Source organism: Anas acuta, chromosome 3 (assembly GCF_963932015.1).
Source record: "Anas acuta chromosome 3, bAnaAcu1.1, whole genome shotgun sequence".
In the NCBI taxonomy this organism is placed as follows: Eukaryota; Metazoa; Chordata; class Aves; order Anseriformes; family Anatidae; genus Anas; species Anas acuta.
The window spans coordinates 36396702-36421125 of NC_088981.1; the positions used below are offsets into that span (position 1 = coordinate 36396702).

Genomic DNA, 24424 nt, shown 5'->3' on the forward strand with positions numbered 1-24424 from the left:
TTCACTGGCAGTGAGCAGGAAGTTAATATGCAATTGCCTGGCTCTCCTGGGAAAAGCTGCAGCCTCTGGAGTGGAAGGAACCCAGACACGCCAGGTTAGGAGTGGACGATGTCGTATTCAAGTAAAAATACAGTGGTGGGGAGGAGATGGTAGGTGAGTCATGGTTAGCCAAGCTGGCGTCAGGCCAAGCTGCTTGTTACTCATGGGTTTCCTTAGCAGTAATGTCTACTTTGGCTTCCTGCTGGTCCCTGTCCCTGTCCTCTCTCTCTCTCTTTTTTTTTTTAACCCCTGTGTTCTCACAGTGCCATAGGGGAAGGTGATGAGAGATGTCGGTGTGACTTCTGTGGCTTGTGCTTGAAAATACCTGTGAAGTCATGGGGAATGCTGAAGGTATCAGTCACCAGAGTGGGGAATACGTGCACACGCCTGGTGAAGTGAGCTCAGCGGTCAGGAATCCATGTTGTAGGAAAGCTGACATGAAGCTGGCATAGGTCGGTGCAGGCTGTAGAGCTGGAGCCAGCTTTGGGGTGCCCCATGGTGCTGAGGATGATGCAGTGAAGGACAGCCTTTGGGAGGCTTTTTCCAAATGTACTTGTCCTGGTGGGGCTGAAGGAAGATAGTTATTCTTGGGGGGGTGGCAATTAGAAGGAAATATGCTGAAGGATCCATCTTTTAATGTCTATCTCCTCAGAGCCTCGGGCATGGGGGAGTCTCCATTTTATCTGCTACTACATGTAACCTTTCCTGAAGGGGAGTGCCTCAAGGGTTTCCTGCCTCACTAAGGGCTTTCCCATCACACTGATGCACAGAGGCGTCCAGCCCCGTCTGTAAAACCAGCTCCTCTGGCAGCATCTCCCCTTTCCCACCCCCTCCCAAAAAATGGCTAACAGAAGGATATGTCCTTGCGTGCCTGCTGCCACCCTGAAGTGCTCCCTGAGCTCCTGAAAGCTGGCAGAGCCCTTTGAAAAAAGGGGTTAACGATGTTTGACTGCAAATGCTGGTTGCAAGGCCGGGCCTCCCACCTGATTTCCTTCCAGCACCGACTGGTCGCAACTGTCTTTTGTCACCATGAGCTCACAGGTGCTGGAATGTCCGCACCGGTTACCATCATTTGGTTTTGAAAGATGAAATTACACAGCTGAGCAAACTGCTTCCCACCAGTCTTCTAGCTGTGGGAGGCTGAATTCTACCACATTGACATGGAAATTGTGTTTTTCCCGACATCCCCATCTTGGTTTAGATCTCCACTTCATGTAGGGAATTCCCCCTCCCTCTTAAACAGGCTCACCTCCCCCCACCCTGCCATGCTCAGATCTTGTTGTGCAAGTGAGGGATCTGGTTGTTATCACGGGGAGAGTGTTTGCTCCCCAGCGGAGTCGTGCTGGAGGGGAGGTTGCCTGTTCCTTTTGCAAGGAAAGGATGCAAAAGCCATCTGTGCCTACAGCTGGGTTGTGATCAGTTGGCGACCGGATGGCATTTTTACTGAGTACATGGATTAAGAGAGGCTCCCTGTTCTCTTTTACCTGTCCATTCCCTGTCATGCTAGACTCATCCCTGATTTTTCCTCATGGTTACATTTCTTAGTGAAGTTCCAATAAGTGGTTCATCTCCCTGGGCAGCATGTGAGGTCTTCTTGCACATTCAGAAGTTTCTTTCCACAGCTCTAGCGTAGTTAACCTTGTGCTTTCTGCTGCTCTCTGATGGAGGGGAGACCCTACCTGGGTTAGGTCTTTTGTGGCAAAAACAATCCCAGAAGAGTGAGCTGAATGTATTACACCAGAGGCAGCAAGGTGTCACAGGAAGGTTTTTTGGTGGTGGTTTTATTTATTTTTTTTTCCATCCTCTTACTTAATTTGGTCTAGAATCTGCATGAGCAGCTACAGGAACACTGCAGAAATTCTGCAGCCAATGGAAAGAATAAGTCTGTGCTAAACTTTAAGAAAGCTTAATGGCAAGTGGAGCTGGAGTGGGAGTGTGGGGGAAAGGAGAACATCCAGAATGCTGGTTTGAAGTGATGTTTCCACTGTCATGTGGGAAGGATGTGACAGAGGAAAACTGTGACATGGTTATTGCATCAGATACACTGAAGTGGAACAAATGATACTTCTTTTTTTTTTAAAGAAAAGAAAAAGGAAAAAAATACCTTATGGTCCTACTCCTACTGATGACCATGACCTGATCCTCCTGAAGTTTCATTTCGTCATAACAAGTTCTCAAGTTCCATTGCAACAGTGCAGTGTTTTCTGTCCTGCCTCGCGTGGCACGAGAGGCCCCCATCCAGCTGTGTTTGGCCACTGTTAGCATCAGGAGATAGATTATCAATCTGTGTGGAAGCTGCTGGCACGCTCTCATAAGGCTGAGGTTTAAAAGAAGGTTTTTAATGTGTGTTCCAGTGCAGTGAGATCTAAGACACCTCAGGAAGACTTTCCTCGAAGAAGAAAGGACAAGGCTCCCAGGGAGGTCATGGAGTCTGCCTCCTCAGAGATACTCAAAACGTAGGTGGACGTGGCTCTGAGCAACCTGCTGTAGGTGGCCCTGCATGAGCAGAGGGCTGGACTAGACAATCTCCAGAGGTGCCCGCCATCCTCAAGCAATCTGCGTTTCTGCTTTTGACTCTATGTAGCCCAGAAGTTCTGTATTGCAAGCATATTTCTTTTCCCTTCTGCAGCGTTATCGCATTTGAACTACAGAATTCCTCTGTACTAAATATCAGCTTTCCTGATACTGGTTATGTGAGGTCAAACAGATAAGAACTAGGCTGGGAGGAGGATATCATGGCAGACAAGAATGTAAACTGTTCAGCATGCCACAGTGTGAGTCTCAGATTTCTCTTTTTATTTTGCATGCTCTGTTCCACAGACTAGTGTGGGGGAAGAGAGGGAGACAGGCCTTACATGGCTGTAATCTACAGCCTGCATCCCACAAATGACTGTACAACTCTGCAAGCTCATAGGCAGTGCCAGTACCCGTTGCCTATTTGCCTTTTGTGGGCTCTCATACTTTTTTCTTTCCTCTCTCAGGAATAAGTTTTTCAAGTTTCCTGGGAAGGTAAACTTGGATCTACAACTGGTGAGCTTAGGTGGGTGCGTGGGTCAGGCAGACTCCATCAGCTGAGTGTGCACGCTCCCTCTGGTCTCCTTGCCCCCTTTCTGCAACCCTAACTGGGCTCCCAGGCTCAGCAGCATTCATCAGCGTCTCCCAGAGATGACACACACTGCTGCTGGGGGTTATTGATGTGAGCATCCACGGCAGGACACAATGTTTGTTTTGGGCAGAAGGAAGAAATAAGTCAGGGTTTTTCCTTTGAGGAGCTCCGGTTATTCAAGTGCTGGATGCTCTAACATGGGCAGAAAGGTACATTTTACCAAGTTCATAAAGCACAGCCCTGCCCCGACCTCTCAAAGCCAGGGCTTAGGGCACCAGTCATAGGCAATGCCTCTCGCAGCAGGAGCCAGCCTCCATAGCCTTCGTCCTGGGCTGATGAGAACTGAGCTGCAATCCTCTGCTCCTCCCTGCCTGCTACAGGTCATGGGGGTGATGGGAGATGTTAGCTGCCTTTTCTAGCCTCCAATTCAGTGTTGTGTTTATGAGCCACGAGGACTGTGATTAAATCTCTACTCTGAGCAATGTTCTGAGGCCATACTGGTATCTAATTACCTTCTGCACTTCTGGCAGCTGAGGAAATGAAGATCTGTCTGTGACACTGTCTGTGGTGAAAGGGAAGGAATAGGAAAGGAGAGTGACGCCTTCAAAACATCGGCTTCAGGTGCTTCCCCTGGCTCTGCGCGTGTTCTTCAGCTGGCACCTGCAGCTGGGATGAGCGCTCACCCTGCAGCACTGCTCTTCCTCCTCCCTGCTCCTGTCACCCTGATACAAGGGGTTTGCTGCAGCAGCCATCACCCCTATCCAAGCCTTCCCCTGGTTGCTGCAGGGGTCGAGGTTGTGCAGTGGGGGCACGGTGCAGAAGTAGCTGTGCAGTAAGGGTTTTGGCAGCCCACAGACCCCAAGACACAGCATGAATGTAGGAGGTCTGTGGTGGCATGGACCCTCCCAGAACATGGCTTTTGAGAGTATGGTTGGCTACTGTGGCTGGGTAGGTCTGTACTCTACCTGCGGTGGCTGTCCCTGTTTGTTGTTTTTTTTTTTTCACTTGACACCAACTCTTAATTTCCCAGTGCCACTTCTACCATTGCTCCATGGATGTGTTCCTGGTGGTGGTGGTGGAGAACCATTTCCACCACAGGGCCATACAAGGGGCCAAATCCTGTGACCTGGTGCCATTGGGGAAGAAGCCCTCAGTAATCCTTCTGGTGCAGCGGATCCGCCTGCCCAGCAGGATCAATGGCACCATCTCGGCCCCATTATGTTGACTCTGAATCAGTGAGGAGCGCCAAGGAGCTGGGAGGAGAGGGCTCCTCCCTGTGTGGGGCAGCGCTGCTGGCCCAGGACAGGCAGGTCTTCCTTTCCTCCCCCCAGTTTTGGAAGAGGTGGTGAAGCATTTGGCTGCTCTTGGGGTTGAGCCCCTGTTAGGGCACGTGCCAGGCTCCCCAGCCCCAGAAGCGTACATGGGTGCCTTCCTGCTGAGCCCAGCCAGCTCTGCTGGCAGGTAGAGGCAGGGGTGGGTCTTGGAGCCATTTCCAGTCAGCAGGCAGGCCCTGAGGAAAGCAGGGAGGCCAGGGCAGCGAGGGGAGGCAGCGCCATCGCTCTCCTTCCCCACCTCCCTGTGAGGCTGGGGGTCTGGCCTTCACAAAAGGGTTCCTCTGAGTGCTGGCCCATCCGTCCCCACACTGCTCACCGCCACAAAGAGAGCAGGCTTTTGAGCAAGACTATGCCATTTAAGGAGTTCCTCGGCTGAGTGAACCTCGGCTGACCTCAGGGTGCCGAGTTTCCAGCTCAGCCCAGCAGCAGCGTTTCAGTTGAAAGCACGCCACCCAAAACTTCCCTCTGCGCCTCTGGAGGGGGGGCCACCAGGGGTGGGCAGCAAATGGCTGCCAGCAGAAGCCGAGGCGGCATCGAATCAGCGACTCTTGGCCACGGCCAGGCCTCTTCCCAGGAAGGACGCTGCAGAGCAGCAGGACCAGCCTGCGTGTGGAGCGGCTCCGGCGCCTTTTGGCAGGCGCCCGGCCCCCAGCACCACCAGGCGCGGCAAGTCAGGACGCGGGAGCATCGCCCCAGCGATGCGGTGTTTACCGAGGCGAAAAACATTAACAACATGCACTCTGCTCCTCCTGTTGTTTCAACAAGATCAAGGTGTGTACGGGAGAGCCTCTGTGTGTATACATGTGCACGCACACGCACTCACGGTGGCTGGCGCTGGGTGCTGCGCAGCACCGACGTTTTTCCAGGCAGGCTGCAGTCAATACCGACAAATACAGCATAGGTCCCGTCTTGCCCGCAGCAGCTTGGGTGCTTTCCTCCTGTTGTGAAAGCCCCTGGGTGGCTCTCAGCAGAGCCTCGGGTCCGAATGGAGCATGGTCCGGCTGCTGCCATGCTGCCAGGAGGGTGCTTTCCCCTGCCCAGCGTGCTGCACAGGACAGGGGTTCGGTGCAAAAAAATAATAGAAGAAGGGGAAAAAAAAATAGTATGTGAGATCATATAATTAAAGATGGTATCAGAATGTCTAATTAGGATGACTGAGAGAACTTGGCTGGGAGACGCAGCCAAGAGCTGAGTTAGTGTGTTTGCCAGTCCAAAGCTCCTTAACAGTAATTAATCCTTAAATGTCCAATTGTTCAGAGTTCAAGGAAACACCTCCTACTACTGTACTTTGTGTTCCTGTTAAGCAAGGAGACACAGCAGGGCGTGTGCCCTTATTCTGTAAGAGCGACACGCCTAGGGGTGTTGTTAGGAACTAGACCGAAGGTTGAGTATAATTATTAACTACCTAAGAGTTCCCAGCATTGCACAATTACCCAGCCCGCCTTGCAGCTGTGCGTTCGCCCGATTATTATTATTTTTTTTAAATATAAATGCTGAGCTTTAGTGGTGCATATGTACAAATTACAGCAAAGTGTCGTCTGGTCCCCTTCCAATGCAGTTTGTGTCACTAAGCCAGGGGGCTCTAGTGAAGGAGTCTGGGGGGAGCACACAGACATACATACACACTGTGTGCGCAGCCAGGGAAAATCAGTGCTCTTCACTGAAATTCAACAGGCTGATTTACATCGGTTTGTAAATTTCACCCAGAGATTTTTTTTCCCCCTTGTTTTGATGCTCTCAGTGACTCTTGTATTAACATAAAAGCCTTGTCTATTTACTCCTGTGGGGTTCTTCATTCTGTTTGCATTTTTGAGGGTTGGTTTTGTTGTGTCTTTTTTTTTTTTCTTTTTTCTTTGTTGATATTAGGAGGAGAAAAAAACTAAAGGAAAGAAACATGAGTTTGAAAGGTGAGTGGAGCTGCTTGTCCTGCTACAAACACCATTCACTGGGCAGGTAGGAGGGCTGCTGCTGCTGCAGGCTTTGCGGAGCTGAGCCCTCTCTCCTTGGTGTCAGCAGCAGCATTGCATATCGCTGGCAGATGAAGGAGGCATGTGTCATTTCCTCAGATGCAGCATCATCTTTTAAGTCGCCTTTCTGCTTTTTTACCCTCTCCTTTTTTTTTTTAATTCACCCTCTCCGGCAGGCGTGGCGATGGCCCAGCTGGGAGCCGGCCGGCCAAAGTCGCTTCTGCAGGGGATCATTAACTCGGGCGTCAGCCAAGGCCGCGCAGTGTTTATAAAACTCAGACAATTAAACGCCGTCGCAGCCTGAAAGGCTATAATTGGAAAGCAGTATGTGACAACGTCCACCGAGAGGGACCGGCACCGAGGCGGGCTGGGCCGCGCCGTCCTGACGCTGTTTGCCCAGTGCAGGTGGCAGGAGCCCGGCCAGGGCTGTGCCAGGCAAACGCCCAGCTGGGATGGTCCCTGCCCTGCACAGTTTACACGCTACCTACTCAAAAACAAAGGCTGGGCAGGGAAGCGAGGGCAAAAAAAGGACCAGAAGGTGTCTGGGGCATGTGGGCTGGGTGCCCCAAGTGACCATGGTGATGCAGGTCCACAGCGGACCAGGCTTGTTGTCCCAGGCTTTGGAAATGGCCATCATCCAGGTGCCGGGACCCAGGCAGGCCTTGGGGTGAGGGTCAGCAGACTGGCTGGGGCTCCATGGATGCAGAGGGGACAGCAGCCAAGGGCAGGGAAAATTTTTCATCAGGAGACTCTCAGTGATGGCCACACCAAAGGCTATTTATTACTGGTGTCTCACCCCTTTGCTGGTCCCTTAGGGTTGTCTGCACCTCCGGGTTTGTACAGTGCCCCTGCCTCCACTCTTGGCCTGTTTTGGGGCACTGCAGTGCCAAATGTAACTGATGTGTACCCCTCATCGCTGGCCCTTGGGATCAGTGTCAGGCAGCTGCTGAACGTGCCCTCTGAGCAGATCCTCCTCATCCATAATGTCCGTCGAGCGGGGAGGATGCGGAGTACCGGGTTGGGAGCACCACAGCCCTGCTCCACGCTCTGCAACTGACTCAGTGCTGCACCATGAGCACATCCCTTCACCTTTTTGTGACTCAGAATTTTCATCTATCAATTAGGGATTTATGAGGTTTAATTAAGGTCTATGAAGTCCTTTAAGATCCTTGCTTGAAAGATGCTGTGCAGGCATAAAGTGGTGTACGCAACGAAGAAAACAAGAGAAATTAAATGCTCCAGACGAGAAAGAAGAGAGGGCAGGTTTCCCACTGCTTGGTCTCCCAATTACATGCTCTGTGTTTGGATGGCAACCTCACTTTAACCTGTGGACAAACGAACTTGTTCACCCCTTCTTGCAGCAGACAGGCGATGACGTGCAGCAGCGTCTTACTCATTAGTTAGCCTTCAGTCATCTTTCCAGAAGTATGAGCAACTGGGGAAGGGGGAAGGGAGCGAGGGCGGGCGAGGAGTACGAATTCCAGAGAAAAGGGAAGTATCAGCAAGCAAGCTAGGATGTGCAAGGGCCTTTATCGCTGCTGCTGAGATCTAGCTCTGCATAGTAACTAACAGGAATAGATCTCATCTGTCCCTAGAGGTACGTGCCCTGGAGCAGGGAAGAGCTGATGAGTTACAGCAGAGAGGAAGCAAGAGAGTCTTCTTATGCAAGGCATCTATTTCAGTGTCAGAGAGGTGGTAGACTCGACTTCAAGGAGCCTGAGGAAAGCATTTGAATCTAGCCGGAGTGAAAAATCGTTTTATCTATGTGTGTATTTTAAGGTTAAGGCCTTGTTTGCAGAGGTTGCTAAACACATGCTTTGTTTGAAGCTCATGCTTAAATTTAAGCATGCGCTTAAGGCCTTTACTGAGTGTGGACGTGCCCAAATTCGCTGAGGCGCTTGGCGGAAACCAGGTCCAAGCGGAGGGAGTCTGTGAGACTAGCAGGACCGGGAAGGTCCTCAGGAACTGCAGAAAGCAGTGATACATGTACAGCCTTGCCACACTATTCATAAGGTCAGGATGACCTGGGGGAGAAATGGGCAAAAAGGAAGTTGCATCTCCAATCTTTATTTTCTCCTTTGCTTGCTGTACAAACAACCCTGTGGAAGCTGGCTCCAGTAGGTGTGGTCTGTGTATGCACTCTTGGGTGTGCCGCTTTGTTGTGTTAAAAGGACCATTCCTCCCCTAAAAGCAAGTTTCCAGGTTGTCACCAGCTGTCACATCAAAACTTGTGATCCCTCCCATCCCCCACCTGCGTGCCTTCCCTCTTAAGTAAGAAAAATGGAGTTGCATGATGGAATGAAACCCCAGCCAGCACCGGGCTTGGTGTCTTGTCTTTGTCGCACACTGGTCTAGTACCCCTCTGTGTGTCTTCTGGGCTGCCAGGGAAAAGAGATCCACATTATTTGCTGTGTGCTAGAACAGCCCCCTGTGTTTGGGGAGGCTGTCCTCCTTCTCATCGCCCCTCTTGGAAATGCTCCCCCAGTCAATCCAGCTTTCCTCCTGGGTTAAGCTTCCTGTTGGGCTGGCTGGTCTACTTTGTCTTTCTGAAAGCGCAGTGCTCCAGATCTGGCACAGCATTTAGCACGAGTGAGCATTCTTCAGGATAAAGCATAATAATGACCTTCCGTGACATGCTTATGACAGTCCATTTGCATATCCCCAAACAAATGTTTTGTAGGTTTTTTTTTATTATTTTTTTTTGCAATAGCAGCATACCATTGACTCATATTTATTACATGATCCACTCTAATTCCTCCAGATTCTTTGCCGTAATACTGCTGCTTAGGCAATTATTCCAAGTCATTCATTTGTGAATTTAATTTCTCCCTCCTGATCATAGTACTTTGCTGTGTTTTTATTGAATTTTATCCAGCTGATTCTGAGTGGCTTTTGCAATTTATTGAGATCACTTGAAATAATAATGTGCAGATTAATTGTTCAGAAAATCCTATGCACAGGCCCATGCCTGCACCCATAGCTGGTTCCAGAGCCCAGCCTTTCCGTCTTAAAAACAAAGGCCTCCGGCACTTGATGGCATTCTTGCAATATTCAGCTGAAATGTCAGGATGAAGCCTGGCAAAGCTGTGAATTTTGGAAGGTTCTTTCAATGAAAATATGGAATAAGAGCATCTGTTCAGCTGGCAGTGGCTGTTGGTCTCCGATCATCTAGCGGTGGTTTGAATCAGTGATATTTTCTGTATTATTACAGGTCTTCAGAGCATGCAGTCCCTGGAAATATGCAAGCTTGAGATCAGTTTCTGGCTGTAAGGGCAGGAGCAGAGCTACAGCAGCGGACTGCACCAGCAGACACCACCAGCTCTCATCAAGAGTCCCCTGGCCTGGGCTTTTCTCCTGAGGACTGGAGCTGCTGCTCCACAACCATAGGAGTGTTTTTCCCCGTTCCCAGCCACAGGGGCCGGGAACGTGTTGGTCTGAGGAGCTAAATGTTGTAGGAATTTGGTGTCCTCTGGTGGCAGCTGTGAGAGTTACAGCAGGCAGAAGCAAGCCTTGGCCTCGCCATGCAGGTGGCCATGGGCACCATGCAGGGCTGTCCCAGGGCCTTGCTCTCCGGGTGGAGCACTGCTACTCCTTTCCACCTGCACTGTAAATATTCCTGTGCCTGCCTGGCATCTCTTGTTTCTATATGCTCACCCCTCCTATTTATTTTGTGCCTGGGGAGCCGCTCCCCTTTCAGGAGCGCTGAGGGCAGCGTGACTTTGGGTGCAAGATTGACGTGGTGGTGGTTGCTTGTTGTTCACCTGGGATTTCTTCATCTCACAGAAGGGAATTTGGCTTCTGCGAGGACCTCTGCACAGTTGGCGAAGGCTTTTGCTGCTTGCCTTTGCATGGTCCTTAAGGAAAATAGCTGCTCTTGGTTTCAAAGGCCTTTTAATCCACTTCTTTGCAGGCACTGAATCTGTTACTGCCCAGGCTTGCCCAAATGTGGTTCCACTCACCAGGTGAAAAAGCTGGCGAGTGAGAAGGCACAGAGCACCTGGACAGGCCATGCCTGACTCTTTTTTAGCCACAAAACAGGTGAGAGCATCTCAGAGCATTGTGTAGATGGTGAATACTACAAGTGGGAGGACGCGTTTGCCACAGCTTGTGGTGTGTAAAGTACGTCAAGGGAGCATGCTGAGCCTTATGCTCCTAGCTCCAGGTGCCTCTACTGGATCCAGGCAAAAAATGATCATTTGCCAGGAACTGGAAGTTCAATGGTCTGTGTTTGGAACAACTGCAGTAAGAAGGGTCAAAAAGCCTCATTGCTTGTGAAGAAAAGCAGCCTTACTACCTTTCCCCCATCTCACGAACTATGTTACCACTTGGTAGTCTTCTCTATTTCAAGGGCAACACAGGCATTAATAATGCAAAAGGAATATAGCACAGCTGGGGCTGCCTCATGGAGGTCAAAGGGATATGTTTTCTGACCTGTAGAGGCAAGCTGAGAAACAAGCTTCTACAGGCGAGTGAGGTTAACAGAGGATTTTTTAGGGTGTGGGTACGTGGACTTTGCGAGCCTGCGATGCATTAGAACCTATACAGGCTGACCCTAAGGAGCCTGTGCATTGCACCTTCTTGTAGAAAGAGCTTGAAAGAGCACAGGAGGGTCAGGAGTTTCCCACACTGTTGCTGCAGTCCCAGCTCTGGCTGAAAAACAAAACAAACCAAACAAACAAACAAAACCTTTTGTGGTATGAATACAAACAGTATAATGCTGGAACTGCTTGAGGAATTTTATAACCTAATGGAAAAGGATGGGAGAAAGGGAATGCTAGTGTTTCTATTTCAAAGAGAATCACAGCACTTTGAGACCTACGCTTAAATTCACAGAGGTATTTATTTGGGTGTGTGATTTCCAGGCAAGTTTTTGAGAATTGGGTGCTTGGGATCTGAGACTCAATAGTCTCGCCCCAAGACTCACAGGAAGAGAATCTACATTTTCTGGTCCCTGCTGTAAAACACCATCCCCACGCCTATCGGAGGCGGACAGACTGCTTCCTTTGCTATCTGCCTTCCTGCCAGTGCTGCTGTCTCACGGCTGTGCTAGCACCAGCTGACTCTCCAAGGCTGGGGCTGTAAACAGGGCTCTTCAGAAACCAGCATTATCTCCTGATCTGATAACAGAGGGGCCAGCTGAAGACGAGGCCATGGGAAGTATCTGGTCCTCTTGCAGCCCAGAGACTTAAACTAATCCTCACGCTGCGGTAATGTGAGCAAAGAGTCTTTTGCAGAAGATCTCCGAATTTTGAGTTGTGCTGTTTGGTGCCCTCAGCCATAGCTGGGCCTCAGCTGACCAGCAGAAAGGCAGTGACGAGCTGAGGGACCCCCCTGTACCCAGCACCGGGGTTCCTCGCTTCTGTGGAGCTGTGGGGATTTCACCGAGGGCATGATCTGCAGCCCACTTGCCCTGAGAGCCCCCTCAGAGTATATTCTTGTGTGCACAGCCAAAGAAGCAGACCCAACATGGTGTGCATGTCCAAGGATGGGAGCTCTGCTGTGCCTCTGCAGGTGTGGGCAGGCTCCAGAAGCTCTCCCCGAGCTGGGTGGGGGTCACTGGCAGCTCCCATGCAGAAGAGGGGAGCAGAGCTCACTTCCCCTGCTGGGTGCAGCCCCTGGCCCTTTCCCCGTTGACACTGTGACAGCCTTTGCAGACTCACAGCTAAAATGGGAAGAGGGCAGCACTTCATACATGCTCTTCTTTCAAGTGCCAGGCACACCTGAAACGGGCTGTAGTGTCACTCTTTCCAGACTTGAATTTTAGTTTCCAGTCATAGTATTAATTATTATTAATTAATATTAATTAATTAATGGGGTGGGACCAGCCTCACAGCAGAGCCAGGCACAGCTGATGGAGATGTGCTTTGGGCTTTCCTTCCATGCCAGCAGCTAAAGGGCTTGTGCCCTTGCCAGTCAGACACTCACTGCGGGAGGTTGTGCCCCCTTGCAGGCATAAGGGTTAAATTTTGAGTATCATTCACTTTTGGGGCCAGAGGTCTCGTTGTAATGCTGCTGCCTTGGGCTACTGCTGGGTGTTTGCAGGAGGCTGCTGCTTCATGGCTTATCCAAAGCATGGACATAACTTCAGCAGTGATCTCACTGACACTTATTTATTGCCACAGTTCAAGTCTCTATAGCAGCTCTGCCAATCCCAAATATCCAAGCAAAGAGTCCAGTGCTCCAGTCATGTGCTCAGCTTAGACAAATTCACATTCAGAAGCGTATTTGAGGCTTTTTGTTTGCACTTGTTTTTACAGGTATTCCTTTCTGAAAGCCATGATAGAAACCCCTACGATCCTCCCTGCCAGCAGCTCCAGAAACCTGTGTTTTAAGGGCAGAGCCAAATATTAGGAGGCATTTCGCCTGCTTTCTGTAGCCTCACCACATGCGGAGAGGCGCATTCCAGCTCCTGCCCGAAATGACCAAATAAACTTCTGGTTTCTTCTCCACTGAGTATTTGCAGTCTCTCCAGCAGATGGTAGCAGCCTCCTTTAAACTGGGCAGCGCTCCTGCCTGCTGCTGCAGGATTCCTGCCCTGGGGCTGATGTCTCTGCCTGCCCTTGGCATCCTTTCATGCCCTGACCCTCTGCTGCACTCCTGGCCTCTCCCGAGGTGGCAGATCTCCTGTTTAGGTCCGCAGCACGCACTGAGCTTACCAGCAACGTGGATTGCAGCAAGACAAGGCAACAGCACATCACGATAACACGTCTGACTGTGGTATATGATTTATTCATAGCCGTTCCACACTGCTCTAATGGTCTACCCATTACAGACTGGGGTGTGATGGATGGAACAATGCAAGGATATGCTTCCTGAATAAAAAATTCAGGATCTAAAGCCTTGGCTAGGCAGTAGGATTAGCTGAAGCATTCTCAAGGCACAGACAGGCTGAACCTTCAAGTGAAATGGAGAATCAGTCAGCTTTATATTTCAACAGTAAGTCCTCTGCTGTGCTGGAACATCACAGTTCTGTGGGTGTGATTACATTACCCTCTGATATATGGCCTTTGCCTATTAGCAGCTGAAAGAACTATGTCCCTAACATACAGTAAAAGGTTGTGTGTGTGATGGCAATCATTTTGTGTTTAATTATGAGTGGTTGAGTGCTGCGTTGTTGGTTTTCCTTTAAAGGTGCAGCCATAGATTCATTACTTTGCATTTTAAAACACTGGTCCTATAGGTGAGGACACAAATAGATTGTCAGGGTTTCTGGTTTTCAATATTCTGCATGAGGAAAAAGGAGTGCAGGAAAAAGCTCCATTTGAGTGAGCAGATAAAGCAAAACTTAAAGGCAAGGTAGAGAAATCCATTGACTTTCCCACCTCTACCTCCCATACAAGGTATGAGGGGTGAAGCTCTTAGGTATTACTATAACCTACCTAAAAACATAGCAACGGGCCAGGAATTCTGACTAACATGTTTGAGAGCATGTATTTGAATATATGTTTGGGTGTTGCTCACTTTAGAGCTGTAATAGTGGCCTGACTTTTGGTTTTGTAGTGTTTCACTCTCTTGGGCCTAGATATGTGAAACAGGTACATTTGCTGGAGAAAATACAGAGGCACAAAACTGCTCTTAACCACCATGTTCCTCAGACAGCTCTTCCACGCAGTTGTGTCATCAACTTTCTCATCCAGGGCAGATGACAAGAAGACTGATACAACACAGGCAAGGTCAGGTACAAAGTCTATCCAGCTGCCTGTCCCACCCAAGCAGCAGCAGGAGGTACTTTAGGCAAGGCAGAAGATGTTCTGTAGACCATTAAGTAATTAGCTATGTGGCTGCAGTTCCCTGGGGTATTCCTAAATGCTGTCAGCTGGGGGTTGGCTCATGGGCTGCAGCTCTCCACAGCTTCTGTGAGATGCGGCTTTGTCCTTGCAGTGATGGAGAAGCTTCAGCTCATCTCTGACACCTTCTCCATCTGTGAGAAAGTTCTCTCTTCTCTCTTGCCAGCTTCTTTGATCTTTGCTGCCACCTGCTATTTGCTATTCAATCTAGGAGCTATTTTGATGCTTGGGTGGTAGGAAGAAGTGTTTACAGAAGACTTACAAGCCTTGCAGTTAGTGATATTTCCCTTCTGGAGCACGTCACAGAGTCTGAAGACCTAATTCTTACTCTTGGAGCTGTGGTTTATGACAAATGTATGAATTAACGCTACCTTCCTTCTTTTGCTTGGTGTGCAGTGAAGAAGAAGCTTTCTCTCTAAAATTTTAAACATTCCAGTTCTTTAAGGAGGCTGTTCTCAGACTTAATGAGAAGTTTCTGCTGAGGAATGAAACAGCCACAAACCCTTGTACCTAATGACAAAGACCACTAGAGGTAACTCCCATCTGCACAGTGCCATACTGACTCACAGGCCATGATGGCCTTGACCAGCCTCACCTGGGGCCTCACCAGCCCTGCTAATGGCCCCAGAAGCTCTGTTTTAAGCCAGTTTGGGGAGCTGCTGGCCCCTGGGTTATTCTGACGGTGTGTAAGCTTCTAGTTTTTTGCTACCTTACTCCTGGTCAAAGGAGCTAGGGTGTCAAACCAGGTTTCTTGTTGTGAGACCCTGATGTGGAACAAGCTCCTCTTTCTCGGAGTTGAATATGCTGTTATGTTGGAGGTGAGCAGCTGTTTGTACTGGTGAGGCCTATGGTATGTTTGTGCTGGGATGAGGTTAGAGGCTGGGGGGTGGAGGAACTTTTCTCCTATCTGTGCAGATTCCTACTTCTATGTTATTCTGCATAATAGCTGTTCATATTCTAAATAAATTTTACTTTCCCATTTTTTTGCAAAGTGAAGTGGGTACAAGGTATGTGCGGTGCATTTCCTCAAATAATATCAAATTTCAGCCATAAAGCCATAAAAAGCCATTTGAAGGATGAGCTATCTTGCCTGAGATATCAGGGGTGTCAGTGGTTTGCTTAAGCATTTTAAGCTGTTTACTGAAGCAGTTGCCCTTCTTAAACATTCTCCTATTATCTCTGCAGGAGGTCCAGTTGGGTGTCAGGAGGCTCAGAAGAGACCAGAGGACACCCCAGTGCGTTGTGTGAGGACAACAGGATGCTCTTCAGGGGTTAGATCTGAATGCTGTAACTGAGGGAGTAGCGGAGTCTTGCTCGGGAGTGTAATGTTGCAGTGCAGCAGTCACTTGTGTGTGTTTGAATCTGCAGGAGTGACCAGGCTGCTGTGAAGGTGTTGTAGCCAGGGTTTTGCAGACTTGGGCACACCGTATGCATGCTCAAATACGTGATGCTTGGGCTGACTGCCTGCATCTAAACGTTGATGTAGTCCTACTGTCTTGTTTGATACTGACTTGTGTGTATATAAAATTCCTCTGCAGTGCTGGAGTGCCTGTGGTGTGCTATAGGCATGGTATGCCCTGAACTGGCACTTTAGCTGTCAGGTCATGGTGCTTGTTCAAATCAGGAAAACTAGTCTGTAAGTCTGATCAGCCTGGGCCTTAGGACCATGCTAGTTTGTGGTCAACTCAGTGTGAAATCCTGTTTGTTGAACATTGTCTGACATAATGAGGGCAGAGTGAGCTATACTGCTTGTCACCAGTGCTTTGTCTTGGCAGATACCTGTGAGGAATGCCACAATGAAGGAAAACTTGCCAGAAGGAGAACTACTGCTTCATCCCATGGGATATAGGCAGAGGTCTTCACTAACATGCCTACTGCCAGCACTGATAGTACCATACTGGTTCTGCATTACTTCCCTCTGTACCTTTATTCTTATTCTCCCACTGTCAGGAATGTTATGGGCTTGGGTGCCAGGAGAGGTGATACATCCCTGACGAGGTGTTTGGGCTCAGCCACTTGTGAGGGATATATTTACATTATCTCACTTCGGGGCAGGGTTTCACAGCGCAAGGTAGAGCTGTGCTGGATGCAGGACTTGCTGTCCTCGCTCAGATCGTGACCATCCCATGCTCTTCTGTGGTGTCTCTGTTCTTCACACTGCTCTGGGACTCAAACTTAGGTTTTTGGAGTTTCAATGAGATAAATCAGCTTTCAGAAGGACACAGTGGCTCTGGATCTAGTGGAAGAGAGGCGCAGTGTGAGGCTGTTTGAAGACAAGGAAAAATCAAAAGGAGAGAAGTGGAAGAAAACAACTTTGGGTGGATGTGTCCTGCTACGTAGGGCTGAACTGCCCCGTAGCCTAAGAAACTGAGCCTCCTTCTGTGTTCAGTAGAGACAGACTAATAAGTTACTGTGTTGTGCACTGCAGGGAAGAGCCTTGACTCTGCTGGAAGTTGACCTGTGTGACCTTAGTGCTGATATTTGCTGAGAGCTCCCCTGCAAAGAGACCGGTTCTCTCTGAACACAGGCAGAAGTCTTAACAGGACACTAGATTTCGTTACATCCCACGAGAGCGTTTGCATGGTTTGCGCTGTGTGACACTAACAAGCTGTTAAAGTGTTTTAAAGTAGAATGCGGGCAACATGTCTGCTATATGCTAACTATGCAAATCTGTAAGTGCTCATTCGTTGCACTGGCAATAAAATACACCTGCTAGTCACGTGCTGTTCTGCGTGGTGTTTATCACTGGCAGCAACCTGAAAGCTACTGCTGCTCCCCGCTGCAGTCTTCTCTGATAAATCATGTAGCTAATGCCTCATAGACAGAAAGGATGAGCAAAATGCTGGGTTGGAGTGCCTAGTGGAGAAGTGGGAGAAGCTGTGCCACTTTACTCCTTTGACCCATGGATGGGGCTATTTATAAACTAAGGTTGCAGAGCTCCTTGAAATAAGAAATGCAAATGTTATCGTTGTTTTGCTTTCCAAAGGTAAAGAGGCTAATAAATTTTATGGCTGCTGAGTTATCAACCTGGTAGAATATAAAAGAGGAAAAAGAAGGGAATTTCTTTCCTAGCAGCCGTAAACGCTAACCAACAGCACTCCAAGTTATCTGTTCATAGAGGCACTTATCATGAAACTACTGTTAGGCCTGTTTTTCCTTTGGTTGCTTTCCTTAGAAGGTAAGAATTGAAATGTTCTTTGAAAATTCTGGTTACGCGGTATTTAGGAACCTATATTTTTAGTCGTTGCAAGGTGGGTGTATAGCACAAGTCTTCAAGCAGGGTGAAGAAAATATGAAAGTAAAACTGTGATCTTGCATGTAATTTGGGGTATGTCTGATCATTTTAGATAGAAGATACGTGCCTTGGTTTCCACTGTTCGGGGGAACAATAGCATCTTAGGCAGGCACTGAAGTTTTCTCATGGGAAAAACGTAATCAAATAAATAGTTAATGGTGAGCTCTGCCCCAAAATAGTGCAGAAATTCAAGAAAGAGACAAAAGTTTTCTCCAAATTCATGTCTATGATAATTTTCTTTTCAGTGGTAGAAGATTGAATGAGTTAGGCAATGTTCTGACACTTAGGGCATCATTATTCAGATTTCTGCTTTTCCACAGACTTTCTGTATGATCTGAGCAAATTGATGTAGGGGAGGAAAAAAAAAGTGAGGGGTGGTGTTGCTGGGGGGTGGATGAGCTTTGTTTTCTGTAGTGGCTCTGTGAATTCCACACTTAGTACCAGATACTGAATTTTCTAAGTGCTCTAGGACTAAAAATGCTGTGGATGTCTTGGCCCTATTAGCTCTTTGCTTTATCTCTCTGCCTGTAAGAACGTAATGATGAATAGGACTGTAAGGTGCTCTGATTAACTGTTAGGAGGCTTTCATTCTTAACACAAACCAAAGAAATAATTGTGCTCTGGCATTTTAATTTAGTGAAAAAAGATGTATGGTGACTGGAGTTCCTGTGAAAACAAGTCAGGAAAAATGTTGATTGATAGCAGCCTGTAAGAATAATTATCTGAAACAGATTAACTAGAAGAGCAAGGGAAGAAAGAATAGAACTTTTATCCAGGTTTTGGATAAATTGTCAGAATTTTTATTTATTTATTTATATATTTTTGTGGGGGGAGGGAAGAGATGGAGAAAATCAGAAATACAAACTAGAATTTAAATGGTAGAGTGAGGGAGTAACTATAATATTGGAAGCAGCAGGGGTAAAAAAAAAAAAAAAAATCCTATGGAAAACATAAATCCAAAGCAAACAAAGAAAACTAAAGAATGTGTGCTCTGGTAAGTTAAAATGTAATCAGTCAAGCCAAAAATGAATCTATGGGGAAATGAGGAATCATGGCTAAAGCAATAACAAAATAATAAATTTTCTTTTAAATACATCTGAAACAGGATCTAGTGCTGATAGACACACAAAAAAAAAAAAAAAAAAAAAAAGCTGAAGCCCAAGACAAAGGCTTTTTTTTCTTTTTTTTTTTTTTTTTTTTTTTTCCCCTTTGGTGTCATCTGCACAAGAGCTTATAAAGGCTTTGCACTAAGAACCTTTCTGTGGAGGGGATAAGCTAGGGAAACTGTCAAATCTGTGAACAAATTGATAATGAATAGCAAAAAACTTGTCAGGATTAGATGATATTTGCCCAAGGGAGTGAACCAAACGAATGTGTTAACTGTGTCCATGTGTTAACTGTTGTGCAAACTAATTCTTCAGTTGGCATTGGTGTCAGGAATGGAAAATGGCAAATGTGAAACCAGCTTTTAAAACGAGCTCTGCTTTAGGAGGATTTGAGGACCTGCAGTGGTAGTGGTACAAAAGTAGTGAGGCTGGCTCCTGTACTAGGCAAAGGGGTGACACCAGAGTAGAGGAATATAATGACCTAACTTGGGGCAAGTGTGATATAATGGGGAAGTTTCCCTGTGGAATTAATACAGAAAGTCCATGACAATGGGTATGTGCCCATGGATTGTTTGTCTGAGGGGTTGTTGGATTTCCAAACATCTTTTGACCAAGAGCTTCAGACACCCTTCTTAAGAGCTGTGGAATAAAGATTTGGACTGGGAATTTTCAAACTGGGAAAAGGGGAGAGACAACCTGCGGAGTCCCAGTGTCACCTGTGCTGGGACATGCTTTCAGCATATCTGGGTACCAGATAAGGAGATGTGCTAGCTTGCTGATGCAAAACTGCTCAGGATGCTCAAACTGAAAACTTAAAGGGAATACATATGGTGGGCAGAACTTGTTCTAGCTATGCGCAGTGGTGAACTCTAAATTAGATACTGCTTCACAGTATGTAGCTGTCTGAAGACATCAACTCAGTTTTAGCAACAGTTAAGGAGCCAATTTTAGGTATTAGGGAGAGAACAGAACAAAAAAACCACATCTTTAATGCTGTGTGTGAGTCCAGTTCACTCACCTTGTGAGGACTGTCTAGCTTTTTCATGTTAAAAATCATATGAAGGAACATAGGAGGATAAAGGGGAAGAGTATTCAGACTTATGAAACAACTTCCACATGAGAGGAGATAAATAGGATGACTCTAGCTTGGAAGAGAGGTGGATGGGCATACGATAAAGACATACGAGCATGTGCAAAATGGTGAATTTTGTGGAAGCATGGAAGAACAACATCAAGGAGCCAGATCAAATTATTAGCTGGTGAGAAGGTATTTTTTTCAGAATAATTAAGTATGAAGCACCTTTGCAACAGGACTTCTGGAGAAGCCAAAAGTATGAATGGGTAAAAATAAATAAATAAATAGCAAATTCATGGAAGAAAGGTCTCAGGAGTTCTTCAGCATTAAGTAATTGCTTGCTCAGAGACCCAGAAGCACAGAAGTTACACTTCCATGGTATATCACCCCAGGCCGTTTTTTCCACTGCTGTTTCCCCAAGCACCTGAGTTTGGCTGGTGTCAGAAGCAGCATCTCAGATTAGACTGACCTTCAGCCTGGTGCAGAATGGTCACTCTGAAGTCTTTCAAATATTGAGACTTCCTCCTCCCCCATAATCCTGGAAACTAGGATTGGACCCTCTTTCTTCCCCAATGTAGCCTGTGGATCTGTTCTCAAAAAGGGTTGAAATCAGTGTTTAATAAAAAAAAAAAATCAAAAAATACTGAATTTCTACAACAGGTTGGCATAATGAAGATGAGTCCCCTCATTGCAAGTGCTTCCAGTATCTCAAATGAGAGCTGGGATTCTGGTTGTCGTCCTGAGTAAAATGTCACCTAAAAGCATGGATTGAGCAAACACACATGTTAAATAAATGTTACTCAGCAGCCAGGCAGCAACTGTTTGAATTTTCTACCAAACACCATGAAGAAAACAGGAGCTTGTGAATAGCTCATGGCTGAAACTCAAGTGGAAAAATAATGCAGGGAAGTTGGTGACAGTTACTGAAAATGGGCAGTGTGGCTCGAGGGATGGGCTGAGGTGGTCATGGAGAGCAGCAGTAGCTTTCTGCCACCCTGCTGACCATTGCGAGTGGCAGTACCCATCTCAGGAGGGTGGGGGTATCCCATACCCCCTGCCCATGCCAGGCACGTTTCCTCCCTGCAGTGTGTGTGCCACCAGCTGTCCTAACCCAGGTGTCTCTCACCTGCTGGCCTGAGCTGGCTCTCCACTTACTTTTTGGTGTGGAAAGAAAGGCATGCAAGCCTGAATATGCAGCAGGACTAAATATTCCCAGGTTGGCTTCTGAATGCTAAAGGAAAATTATTTTAGGAACAGCGGGGCTTGGCTGGACCCCAATGGCTTTGGTGTGGCACGCAGGGGCAGCTGTGAGCATGCTGTGAAGTTCAGCTGAGGATCCAGACCCATGGCTGCCTTTGTGAAGATTTTAGAATAAACTTAAATTTATGCATTCAAATCCAAGTGTATACTAAAGGAAAGAGAATAATGTTTACTGAAATACCTACGGGCCTGACTTTTGGCTCCGCAGACTATTTTATCTGTCAACGCTCTCCAGGAAGAAAAGAAATTGCCGCTGTTTCTGTATCACTATGGCAAACTCACAACAGTGCGATGTTGCTCCCTGGATGTGGAAGATGTAGAGTAATGTGAACTGCTCCTTTGTTAAGGAGTTTCAGCTTATGTGTGCTCAAATGACCTTAAGTTTGTACAGGGCAAGACTAGGCTGTGCTCTCAATGCATACGAATTGAGGGTTGGCTCACGTGCATTTGTAGATGATTGCAAAATCTCCTTTTGTTCATGGGAATTAAATGTTTATTAGCTGTCCTTGGCATTTTGTACTTTCCAAAACAAAGATAGGTTGCTTTCTTTGAGATACAAAGCTAAGTTCCATTATAATTCAGGAGAACAGCAGTGTATGAATTGGGCTGAAGAAGAGAGCGGTTAGAATACAGGAATTCCGAAGGGATTTTAGTGCTTGTGAAGAATGAGGTCCATCAACTATGTATATGACTTCACTGTATTTCAACACTAATTTCAACAAATGTCATCTGATTATAACAACTAGAAGCTTATTCTAGTGTGGCAAAAATAAAATATAATGGTTGTTGGGGTGCGCATCACCTTTGGAAAGTAGGGCAGAGGAGAAAGGTTACAGCTTTCATGGTTGTGTGTTTTTAGGTTTATTATGTTTTCTGAAGGCTTTTTCTAAGGTTTAAAATTGTGCGATTAATTATTCTTTTATTTATTTATTTATTTTACCTTTTTAAAGGTCAGACAGCTCATCTCCTGGAAGAACAAGGGAAACTAAAGGTGAAGTATGAGAAACAGCTTTATCTTTTTTTTTTTTTTTTTTCTTCCCCTTTTTCAGTATCTGTCACCTTTCTGGCTGATGCTTCCTCTGAGACCTTCAGAAGAGCTCAGTGCACTAAACTGTTTAATTTTGTAAAGAATAAATGCATAGCAAATGACTCAGCAACGTGGTACTGCGCTTTCAAGACTACAGTACCTAATCAGGAAATAAAAGTTTCTCCGAGCAACGTTTGTTATTAGGTTGCACATCCTGTACGTAGGTTGGCTGTGGTTAGCGCTTGTTCCTAGATGCTCCGTTGCTCTTTTAGAAACGGAAGATCGTTGTCTTGCATCTGTCTTTGAGGTACTAGAGGAGGATCATAGCTATTGTCAGGATGCAGGAGGGCGTTAAATTATTGTTCCTAGTGATAGTCAGCTGTCTCTCATGCTGAGTTTAGTCGCGTCACTCACATCCTTACCCTAAATACAAGTCTTTTTTTATTTCATTATTTCCCTCTTTAGTACTTTCTATGATGACATGGGGATTGTGCCAGTTGCCAGAGACCCAGAACATGGGCGATGCTCTTGGTTCATTTTACCTTTCCTGTTGCGTACCAGAGCTGTGGCTTTTTGTCGTGTACGTTGTGTACCTTGCGGTGTGTGGAGATGCACGCAGAAGCTGTTTTTGTGATCTCTTCCAGATTAAGCACTCATGGCTCACAACAATGAACGTAACAGATTATGTTCAGCATATTTTGTTGCTTGCTATGTGGGAATTGGTAGGAAAGCTGAGCAAGAAGTGTAGAGTTTTGGAAGAGTGGATTTGAAAAGTCCAAGTCTATATTTCCATGTATTTCTAGCAGGGGTGCAACTGTTCTTTTAAACCACTGTGACATCAGGAAGAGCTTGGTACTGTGTGAGAATGGGGCCTCTATGTCCCCTCCTTTTACCAGTTTCCTTGTTGGAAATAAGTAATCAACCATATTTATTTCTTTATGTCAAAGGCTCCAAGAAACTTCCAGCTTTCATGTGAGCATGTGATGCCACCTGAGACTCCTTCAGCTTCAGGTTTGTGTCTAATATTATCCTTGTAGAGGCCTTCCTTCCCGCCAATTATTTTAGAGTGGCTGTGGGGGGAAGGAATTCAGCTGTTTTGAAGGGCTTTGTGTGTGTGGGATGCGACTGAAGTAGGGGTGAGCTGTGTGAAATCCTTAGTTTTGTTTTGTTTTGTTTTGTTTTTGTGTGTGTGTATGTGTTCATAACAGTACTTAAGTTTCTTCAGATGCTAATTGAGGATGCTGGTATTACTTAAATCATTCAGCACTGTGTTTTGTGGTTTCTTCTTGCTTGGTGGCTGAACATTTCAGTGCACCTGCAGTATTTACTGAGTACCTGAGTAAGGTTTCTCTTTCTGGCTGTCTTAAAACTGCCAGTTAAAAAGATTAACATAGACTTCTTACAGCATCATTTTAATAAGTTTTGCCATATTTTAACATGCTGGTGAATGTGACTTTCTTTCAAAGTTACTGTTCTTTTCTAACCTGGTCTTCGACTTTTCTGCAGTTCATGCTCTGAGGCCAGCTGACATTACAGCAGTTACTGCAATAGGAAATTTGCAAAGGGTAAGTACATGCATTAAGTGTGCTGAACGTGACCCATTTCCTCCTTTCTGACTCTGCGATGAGGTGATGATGAATTGAGCTGATGCTGTAATTTGGGGTCCCAGTTAGGGCATGAAACTTTCCATGAGCATCAACGGTTTCTGGCGTTTAAAAAAAAAAAAAAAAGACTGGAAATACCTGCTGTTCAGTGTTCCGGTATACTGTGAGTACAAAAATAGGCATCTGACTTCATGCAGGAGGAAATTTGATCACAGTGCTCTTGCAGAGAGCCACGGTATTTGATTACCATGCTTGGATTTTCCTAACAATGAGCGGAACAGATCGAATAACTGGAAGAAGCATTTGGGAAAACTCTAGGAAAAAACTACGGTATTGTTGATCAGCATTAGGACAAATCATCAACAAATGTAGTAGATTTTCCATCCCATTTAAGTATTTCCATCCTGTAGAGTTTAAAAGTCAGAAACTCTAGATGAATCATAAATATACATGTATAGTTCTGATGTATAAATCACTGGGTGAAGATCTACCTGTTCTGATACAGTTAGATTTTTATAATTTTTACTTAACAGTTGGAAATAAATATCTGAAATAGATTTGAGGCCCAATTAAAAATGTTTAACCACAGTTCTCAAGCTTTGAGGAAGTATAGAAATGTATCCAGTGGGCAAAAACTGGGAGCCATTGTGGGGGCTACAAATCCCAAGAAATAGGGGAGATTCTACTTTGTCACAAAGCGACCTTCAAATTTGAAATGGTATTCCTTGAGATATCATACTTTTCCTTGGTTTAAGGGCATTCAAAACAAATGTACAAACAAACAAAAAAAGCATTCCTGGACTCCCTACAAGTACTTCCCTCTT

General features: G+C 46.5%; 1 protein-coding gene across 3 annotated transcripts in view; it reads left to right on the forward strand.

Moving 5' to 3' along the window:
• The first annotated feature begins 14240 nt into the window (after positions 1 to 14240).
• Positions 14241 to 24424, forward strand: part of PLB1 (phospholipase B1) — an 85731-nt gene continuing 75547 nt past the window's right edge. Inside the window, exons 1-5 of one of the 3 annotated variants that reach the window (XM_068676633.1) lie at positions 14241 to 15051; positions 15419 to 15504; positions 21920 to 21960; positions 22944 to 23007; positions 23503 to 23561. In XM_068676633.1, coding sequence (XP_068532734.1) covers positions 15035 to 15051; positions 15419 to 15504; positions 21920 to 21960; positions 22944 to 23007; positions 23503 to 23561 — 267 coding nt within the window. In that variant the 5' untranslated portion in view covers positions 14241 to 15034. Of the gene's footprint in view, positions 15052 to 15418; positions 15505 to 17024; positions 17412 to 21919; positions 21961 to 22943; positions 23008 to 23502; positions 23562 to 24424 lie in introns of those variants that run through there. The other 2 variants (XM_068676634.1, XM_068676635.1) reach the window with 2 other exon arrangements.